This window comes from Oryza sativa, chromosome 3 (assembly GCF_034140825.1).
Source record: "Oryza sativa Japonica Group chromosome 3, ASM3414082v1".
Taxonomy (NCBI): Eukaryota; Viridiplantae; Streptophyta; class Magnoliopsida; order Poales; family Poaceae; genus Oryza; species Oryza sativa.
In genome coordinates this window covers 9,060,979-9,070,481 of record NC_089037.1, presented here as the reverse complement: position 1 = coordinate 9,070,481, position 9,503 = coordinate 9,060,979, and the positions used below count along the sequence as shown (strand labels likewise).

The 9,503-nt window shown below is 53.2% G+C and overlaps 1 protein-coding gene across 2 annotated transcripts; it reads right to left on the bottom strand.

Moving 5' to 3' along the window:
- Window positions 1–3,780: 3,780 nt before the first annotated feature.
- On the bottom strand, window positions 3,781–8,690 carry LOC4332381 (uncharacterized). 2 transcript variants are annotated; one of them, XR_001544802.3, is made up of 4 exons: window positions 7,637–8,690; window positions 7,507–7,519; window positions 4,392–4,979; window positions 3,781–4,295 (listed from the first exon to the last, which is right to left on the bottom strand). XR_001544802.3 is itself a non-coding variant. In XM_015777293.3 (3 exons), the coding sequence occupies exons 1-3, from the start codon at window positions 8,528–8,530 to the stop codon at window positions 4,194–4,196; spliced, it is 1,584 nt and encodes a 527-aa protein (XP_015632779.1). In that variant the 5' UTR covers window positions 8,531–8,690; the 3' UTR covers window positions 3,781–4,193. The 2 variants fall into 2 exon arrangements, 1 of the variants encoding a protein (XP_015632779.1); XM_015777293.3 differs by lacking the exon at window positions 7,507–7,519.
- Between the last annotated feature and the right edge of the window lie 813 nt (window positions 8,691–9,503).

The following is a 9,503-nucleotide window of genomic DNA, read 5'->3' as shown; positions in this document are numbered from 1 at the left end:
TTCTCTCGGTCGACAGAAAGAAAACAGAAACCGACCAGCCAGCTCTCAATTTCCTCATTAAGCAGAATCAATGGCTAGTCGCTTCCCTTGCAATCGAAGCAAAAACCTTTTTTCTTTCTTTCTAAAGCACATATACGAGGTGTTGACAAAACACTCCGCCGACGTCGGCAGCCCGCTGCTTGGACACATGGTCATATACTTATCTTTCTGAAGCGACGAACATCCCGCGCGCCCGCCGCAACGCAGAACGGAAGCTGGTCAGCCTTGCTCGATTTCTCCTCGACCGAGCGCGGTGCGGCGCGCCGCGCGTATGAACAACTCGAATTCGCCGCGCGGCCGCGTCCAACCCCCACCCAACTAGTCCAACGCCCAACGCACCAGCTCAAGCACGCACAGCACACATGCGCGGTTGCATACTCCTATATTGCATCACCAGTTACGTACCACGTGATTGCGACCCGCGCGCTACATCTCGACGACGATGCCACTTGCATGCGGCGGGCGGTGCGGCGCGCGGTGGCGTCGCGCTCCAGCCTATCGGCTACACGGAAAACTCGGCGTCCGTCGTCGTCGTCCGCACCGGCCCGTTTCGTGCCAAACATGTACTACTACTGTACTCTGCGGATATATATAGGAGTATTTATCCACATGCACGCATTTTAATTGGAGGCCCGGTTCCATGCACGAATGGACCGGTTCCTTGATTAAACAAGGTTTTGACAATGTGTGGGCTCGCCACTCGCCAGCGATGCCTCGCAGCGTTTTGACTTGGTCAAGCAAACAAAGCTACAAGGAAATTAATTAAGACCACGTCCAGAACGTACTAGTACTATGAGTTTCATATGAATTATATAGAATCTTCACAAAAAGAACAGTTCAATTCCGGCTGAAAACGAAAATTTTCAACCGTGTTACAGTACAGTACATTGCAAATTGAATCTGCAAGAAATATTCCTAGTAGTTTCTTCCATGAGTTGTTATGTGCACGCGATTTGGCGAAAATATCTGAGAGGGAAGAGTGGACCACTCTTCTGGTACGGAGTAACCTCTATCGTATGCCTTGAGGAATGGATAGATTGGCGATGGGGCAGATCTTGTGGCCAGGATTTCCCCCAACGAAGTTGACTTTCTTTAAATGGATCGGTGCAAACCTGCAAGGAGGCAAGGAGCCAAAGAACTCGTGGGATAATTCAACGGGCAATGTGAGCCACACACGCTGGGCGGCTCGGCATTTGGCTGTTTGACCACCCTTTCTCCTCTGCTTCCCCCACTTGGATGCTTCCCTGAAAGGGATTGGGAGCCTGATAGAGTGATGGGCACTGTTGGATTGTACTTTACTTGTTGATAATCAATTTGTTCACCATCTTGTGCCTTTTTCTCGAGATCGTGAGGACGAGAATTTGCCGGGAATGTGTCTATCAAAGGACGGAAATTAAAGGGGGCAGTACAGCTCTTAAGTTCTTGCAAGTTGCGCTATGCTCCATAGATGAAACTTTGTCTCCAGAGGAAAATTGGGACTAGTTTGAGCGCAAAAGCTTGATTGTAATGATGTTTTTTATTCACGTTTCTGTCTGGACTGTATTTTGAGAGATGCCCCTTTTTTCTTCACAATTCTGTCTGACCTGTATTTTGAGAGATGTCCCTTTTTTTCCGAGCCATGTTGTGTATAACTGTATTTTGACTCTCTTATATCACACAACAGATCGTCCAGTAGACTTGCAACTTCAGAGAAATTACACGCATGATACAGTATATCCTAGGAAATTTATTTTTGGGTTCAACATCATAACATGTGCCACTACGAGATACCAATCGACCTGCATTTACTGATGGATTTTTGTCTTTTGTTTTCGGTCGAGATTACTGTCAAATGCAAGAAGCCAAGGATTGCTTTTATGCACCGTAAATTAAAAAGAAAATAATGCCTCAAGAACTTAACTGACCTGGAGATCTACTCTGGCCCAGTTAAATTTCTATCGATTCTGGGCCAGTGTGCCCTTGTCAATGGGCTATGGGCTTATGGCCCATTATTTAGTTCTAACAAGTTCACTATGGGTCCCTTAATTTATCGCTGAGTTTGAAATTCATCCCTAAACCGAAATACATACAGCTCATTCCTCAACTCACAATACCGTGTTAACTGAATCCTCAGCGGTATGGTAGCCGGTTTTAGCTGCTTTGACTTCCTGAGCTCATCGCGGCAGTGGACGCAGAGAGAGAGAGGGGGGGGGGGGTTGCACCACTGCGCCTCTCTCTCCTATCACAGTGGAGGGCAGCGACAAGGCCGAGCTTAGGCAGAGATGACAAAGCACATCGAGCGCTACCAGCCTCGCCGTCACTGGCTTAGTAGTTGCATCGATCATCACCACGCATCACCACCCCTTCCTCCTCCCCTCTCCTCCGCCGCAGTCACAACTCCCATCCCGAAGCTTCTCGACTCTACAGCAGCAGCAAGCAAGCGGAGATTCAGCGTTGATATGGATGAGAGCGGTGTGATGTTTGCTACGCAGCTGCCTGTATGCTGCTGTGTGCGCGTGCACGCAGAGAGAGGGGGGGGTTGCACCACTGCACCTCTCTCTCCTATCACAGTGGAGGGCAGTGACAAGGCCGAGCTTAGGTAGAGATGACAAAGCACATCGAGCGCTACCAGCCTCGCCGTCACTGGCTTAGTAGTTGCATCGATCATCACCACGCATCACCACCCCTTCCTCCTCCCTTCTCCTCCGCCGCAGTCACAACTCCCATCCCGAAGCTTCTCGACTCTACAGCAGCAGCAAGCAAGCGGAGATTCAGCGTTGATATGGATGAGAGCGGTGTGATGTTTGCTACGCAGCTGCCTGTATGCTGCTGTGTGCGCGTGCACGCAGAGAGAGAAGGGGGGGGTTGCACCACTGCGCCTCTCTCTCCTATCACAGTGGAGGGCAGCGACAAGGCCGAGCTTAGGCAGAGATGACAAAGCACATCGAGCGCTACCAGCCTCGCCGTCACTGGCTTAGCAGTTGCATCGATCATCACCACGCATCACCACCCCTTCCTCCTCCCCTCTCCTCCGCCGCAGTCACAACTCCCACCCCGAAGCTTCTCGACTCTACAGCAGCAGCAAGCAAGCGGAGATTCAGCGTTGATATGGATGAGAGCGGTGTGATGTTTGCTACGCTGCTGCCTGTATGCTGCTGTGTGCGCGTGCATGCGAGGGGAAGAGAGAGAAGAGGAGAGAGGACATGAGAAGAGAGAGGAGGATGATGAAGAGAGGGTAGAGGTCGCTCTCACGGCGCCAACAACGAGCGCACGAGTCCCGCGCGATGCGGGCCCGAGCCCGGAGGAGATGCTACCGCATCGCCAGCGCTCTCCTCCACACTGCCGCTTGTGGCCTGTGGTCTCGTGCACCGCTGACACCCTCCTGCCACGCCGATGGCCTGCTCCCGCCTGCCGCACCGATGTCCCGGTCCCGCCGATATCACCGAGAAAAAAGTTGAGAGAAACCGAGATTGAAAGAGGAAGGAGACGTGTCACTAAGTCCACAAATTTTTATTTTTTATTTAGATTGAATTGCTATGATATGTGGGTCCCACACTTCACTCAGTCGGCACGTTAGCCGAAACCCACCACTATACTACCGAGGGACCAAAGTTAACATGGTATTGTGAGTTGGAGGATATGCTATAGTTCAGGGACGAATGTTAGACTCAGCAACAAATTGAGCGACCTAAAGTGAACTTATTCCTTATTACTTTGTCCCTTCTATTTCTTGTGCAATGTGGATCCACGAAGAACTGAAAGTACCTCCAGAAGATAAATACCACCTTTTCTTTCTCAAAACAGTGAAAAGACCATCCTTTCAAACTAGTCCTACTACGCTTTACATGTCGAAATCGTTAAGTCTGATCACCACTCCCTTTACAGCTCTTTACAGAAAAAGAGCGCTCGAGCCAAACGGATTACTGTGTACCCGGGGTATGCAATCATGCGTATGCATGTCAGCATGTGTCTGCGGCCTGACGAGCCGTATAATCACTTGTACGTGCACAACGAAGACAAACCAGAATCTGTCCAAAAATCCGCAGTGAAATACGGTGTTTCACCCTGCCGTCCTCTTCAGTCAGTTCGGTGTCATGGCACTAGCCGCTACTAAAATCTTGGCATCTAGCCCTCCGTGCTGTTGGCAAAACTGCGGCGGGATCATCGGCAGAGAGCTACGGCGTGGTGAGCTCTCCTCGGCCGCAGTATCGTATCCGCACCTCCAGCTCAGTGCCAAACCTCGTCCTCTTCGTGCTGCAGCAATGCCGCCGTGGGGCCTGCAACAACAGATAAAACGCACATAAGCATGCCCATGGGAGAGCCAGAATGCATCAGGAATTCATCAGAACAGCAGTTTAGCCAGTTGTTCTTACCCGTGTCCACTCGTTTGGGCTCATCTTTGGGGCGAAGACCCTGACCGTGTGGACCGTGGACGCCGCGAGGAAGCTGGGCCGGTCACATTCCTTGGCCCCCGGCTTCGCAACGCGCCTGGTGTACTCCGTCATGGTGGCTCGGCTGCGGCCGCGGCCGCGGGAGGACGTATCGTTCCGGGCGGCGCTGAGGAAGAAGACGGCCCGCTGGGCGCACGCGTCGTCGCGGCTCAGCGGCCGCGTGTTGAAGACGAACGGGCCATCGGCCCACGACCGCCACGTCTTGAACGTCCGGAGCGGCACCTCCAGCTCGTGAGGCGCCACGGCCCACGGGTACAGCTGCACCGTGTAACCCCACGACACCGACACGGACCAGGTGTAGCGCGGCCCGCGCTGGTAGCAGAACGCCTGCTGCAGCGACCGCGCCTGGTCGAGCCGCGACGCGCGCACCAGCCGCCGCGCCGCGTCCAGCGGGCTGCCATGCTGCCCCCCGGGGCTGATGGGCTCGATGTGGTCGAGGTGGTGGAGCGACACCAGCGGCGCCAGCGGGTGGGCGGCCAGCATCCCGTACGCGTCGCCGCGGACGTCCACCTGTCAGTCGTTGTTGCGGCCACAGTTGTTAGTAAGAAGATTCTCGATGCCAGATGGTGAACGATGGTGAGGACGACAAGAAGACAGAGGGCAGAAAGTGACAAATGGCGACCTTGTTACGACACGCCACAAAGGCTGTGTTTAGTTGGGGAAAAGAAATTTTTTGGGTGTCACATCAGACGTTTGACCGGATGTCGGAAGGGGTTTTTGGACACGAATGAAAAAACTAATTTCAGAACTCGCCTGGAAACCGCGAGACGAATCTTTTGAGTCTACTTAAGCCGTCATTAGCACATGTGGGTTACTGTAGCACTTATGGCTAATCATGGTCTAATTAGGCTCAAAAGATTCGTCTCGCGATTTATAGCTAAACTGTGCAATTGGTTTTTCTTTTTGTCCACATTTAATGCTCCATGCATGTGTCCAAAGATTCGATGTGATAGGTGAAGGGGAAAATTTTTGGGAACTAAACTAGCCCAAAAGCAAAGAATTCTCAGATCTGGTTGGTGGACATGTGTCCCCAAGAGGCATGGGTTCAAAAAAGGTGAAAAGAAAAGCGGCCGGTTCGACGTGAGGGAAAAGGTTTCTTTCCCTCGCTGACCGCACGGCATGTCAAGCACGGTAGAACTACCCACGAAAGTTGAGCCGTAGTACTGCCACTGCCCCTGCTCAATTCCAACGAGAGAACGAGAGATGGAGATATATTCCAGTGAGTTTTCCACTACTACATTTGTATGCGTCCGCTACCACTATCTCTAGGTCCGTTACTACTGCGGCGACCAGGAACAAGAAGTAGTAACCCTCACCATGGTTTCCAAACCGCCGGAACCGAGGTTACAGCATCCTGACGGTAAGCACAGTTACCGTACAATAATCGTGAAAAACCGTACTTACAAAATTTATAAAAAAATATTTTTTAAAATTTATTTAAATTTAAGGAGATTATCGTGATTTTTCTATTACCGTACCCCGTGATAAGTCTGATAACCACGCGGTTACCAACGGTAATGTAAGGGCACCCGCAATGGTTATTTATAGGCTCTCTACAAGATATCCATATCAGCATATTTTCCTACTTGAAAGAGATTAAATGAAGAGAGAGCAAAGCTATCTACTAACCTGTAGATAGTCTATACAGAAAAACGAGGCAATGGATTAAAGAGCTATAGATATCCATATAGACATACTATTGAGGTAGTTTACTATTAATCTAGTATATTGCTGAGTTGTAATGTTTTATAGAGAGCACGTTACTTTACCATTGCGGGTGCTCTAATGACCCTCACCCGTTCCAAAACTTGAAATCGTTTCCGTAGGCCGCTGCCACACCTAAACTACAGCGCTAATCTCCACATCTCGTGACACCTAGGCTGGGCCGCTTCGTCACCGGGAAAAGGACAGCGAGGCACCTGGCGCCGCGGGGTCACGACGTCGCGCCAACCAACTGCCGTGTTGGCGACTCACCGGAAAAGCTATAGTATATCACTGGTCCACCGCCCCGGGCGCGACCGATGTTATTTTTTTCTTTACAATACTACAACCATCAACGTCAGTCATCAATGCCTCATTAACCAAGCTTAAGCTTTGGCTTCCAGCCACTAATCGTGCAGCCACGCCACATAGCAGTAGTGCATACGCCCACGACAACGAAATAGGGCAAGCAGCGAAAAAAACGGCGATACCTACGGCCCAAAGGCGAGATCGCCACTCCGCCCCACGGGATTATTTTTGGCGCTGCAATCCAAACTAACATAACTAGACCCCCGGGACCATCCACCCTGCAGTACGTAACAAATATGATATGGCTCTACCGCTACCAACCGGCATGGCGGATATCTACTAAACTCAGGGCGATGTCCGCCTCGTCGCCTGATCTCCTCATTTGTTTTTCACGCCGCCGTGTATGTCGGGGTGGATGAAAGGGGAATGAGTGGATGTGCCGATGGGGGTGGTGGTGCCCGGAAAAATGGAAAGCGACGGGCGGGCACCACGGTTGTTAGCTAGGGTCAGTCCCCCTGTGGCATGTAGACGCTTGTCCTGCGAGATACCCGCGATCACATGGGGGCAGAGAGCGGTGTCGCTCCCAGGACGAGCTAGGCCTTTTGGTCCGTGTGCCTCCACGCTGTCCGGCAACTTTAGCCGGAACAAGGGCATCCCGCGGATGGCATTGTGCATTTGCCTACAGCCAGCAGGGGTGTTGAGTAGTAATTTCTAGAAAGTGCAGGAGCCAAAGATTCTAAAGTGTGAAAATCCTAACGATCACGATTGGATACAGACCTTTCTATTTCGCCTCTTCTGTGTGGAGGATTTTGCTTGGAGAAGCGGTGAAAAGTTAGTCAAAAAGTTTTTATTTTTGGCTAGAGAAATGGTCTGGGAGTAATTGACAATTGCAACTGCAAAAAAGTTTTTGATTTTGGCAGTTGTTGCCGAGAAATCGGTCTGGGAGTAATTGCCAATTGCAACCGCACTGTGATCAGCTAAGCTAAAGTTTGCATGGAAATAAGAACATGATATAATTTGGAATTACCTTTTCCCGATTCCTGGGAGGTTGGACGATTAAAGGAAACATTTTCGAGGATTGTTAGGGCTGTGTTAGGATCAGAGTAATGTTTGGTAGTAAAATGGAAAAAATAATTGGAGTGCGGATGGATATTCACCTGGTGGAATCCGGGCTCGCGGGTGAGAGGGACGCCGAGCTCGCTGAGGCAGGCTTGCACGCGCTGATCGCTGCCGTAGAACAGCCTGTATCGTTCGAGGCAACCGTCGATGGCCTTGGCGAGCTCGGCGGCGGCCGGGTAGCTGACGGCGAACCCGCCGCCGCCGAACGCCATGCCGTACGAGTGCATCACGTCCTGCTCCACGCTCTCCGACGGCGCCCCGACGTAGTACATCTCCTCGTGGTCGTACTTGTTCAGCACGGCCACCAGGTTGTCCGGGAAGAACACCGTGTCGTCGTCACCCATCACAAACCACCGCGCCTCGGGAGAATCGGTGGTGCCGTTCGCCATCTCCGCCGTGACGGCTAAGAACGAGTCCGCCACGATCCTGGCCATCCGGGACGCCGACGCCCGGTCCCCGAACCGGGACGCGTCCGCCGAGACGCGGTACGGCGGGCACGTCGCCGCCGGCCAGGGCCCCACCGGCTGCTCGTCGAGCCAGACGTGGCCGCGCATCTCCCCGGGGCGCCACCACAGCTCCGCGTACCCGCGCCGCTTGTCCCACGTCCGCGCCGAGGCGCCGACGCCGAACACGATGTGCGACAGCGTCGTCGGCGAGCGGCGGCGGGCGCCACCAGCCGTAGGTCCTTGCGCCATGGCCGCCTCGTCGAAGGCGAACCCGCCCGCCGCGTCGCCGCAACCCTCGCATCTCCACCACCGGTACAGCCCGCCCGCGCCGTCATACGGGAAGAAGGCGACGTAGGCAAGAAACGCCAGGGTGGCCGCGATCAGCATGGACAACGACGCCGTCACGCACCGCCGGCGCTGATCTCCCCCGCCGCCGCCGGCACCGGCACCGGCGCCGCCCTCCACGACCTTCCATTTGTGCTGCATCCGTCCTTGCCACGATTACCACCGCCCGGCCGCGACGGTTCACGGGGATCTCGCAACGCAGGGCGAGATGGCCGCTCTTTCCAGGGAGAAAAAACAAATGATGCGAGATGGTGGTGCCTGAGTCGGGAGGGGGGCGAGAGCGAGGCGCCCCTTTTGGGCCACTTCTCGGTAGACGGAGGAAGAGGGAAATTTGTAGCACGCGTGCGTACGTGGTGGCGTGGTGCGGCGCAATCTAGGAGTATTGTACTACTAGTCCTCGTCTAGGCGAATTGGACGGAAATCAGATCGACGGCGACGCCGTGCGGAGAGGCTTAACACCAATTTGCTCTTAGTAGATAGTTAGATCGAATACGCATACTCCTAATTTTGCCGTGCGGAGTACTTCTGAACTTACTAATTTTGAAGCACATGCACCGATATATTCACGACCGGCGTAAGCGGCGGGTTTTACTTTTACTACCTTTCTCCCGGTTGATACGTGGTGGCATCTGGCATGAGATCTGTGCGGGTTGACTTGACTCGGTTACTACTAGTTGTGATTATCTCTAACCCAAGTTGGTTAACATTTGATGCCCCCGGTAAAATCTGAACGAACCGCGCGCATACCGCGCTCGGTACGTATTGACTCGTACTAGTCCGTTCGTACGTGACGCGGTGACGGAGCTACGTGCGTGTGGGATGGTGTGCCTGGGTGCGGCTTGCTTCGGCGCGAGGCGACACGCGTACGTACGTGGAGCCACCGGAGAGTTTTCTGGCCACCGGAGACTTTCTGCGTCGGTTTGTGCGGTTGTGCCTTTCGCCTCTGCCGTATCGCGCAGGTATATGAATCTTCTCCACACGAGTGGTGACATCCGCATTCATGGGGATGACAGGATGAGTCAAAGGGGTAGGGTTCAGCAGGGGCGGCGTTCAACTTTGTGAAATGTGCAGCTTCGGTGGAACAAACTGTGGCGTGTAGCTCAGACAGCCTGTA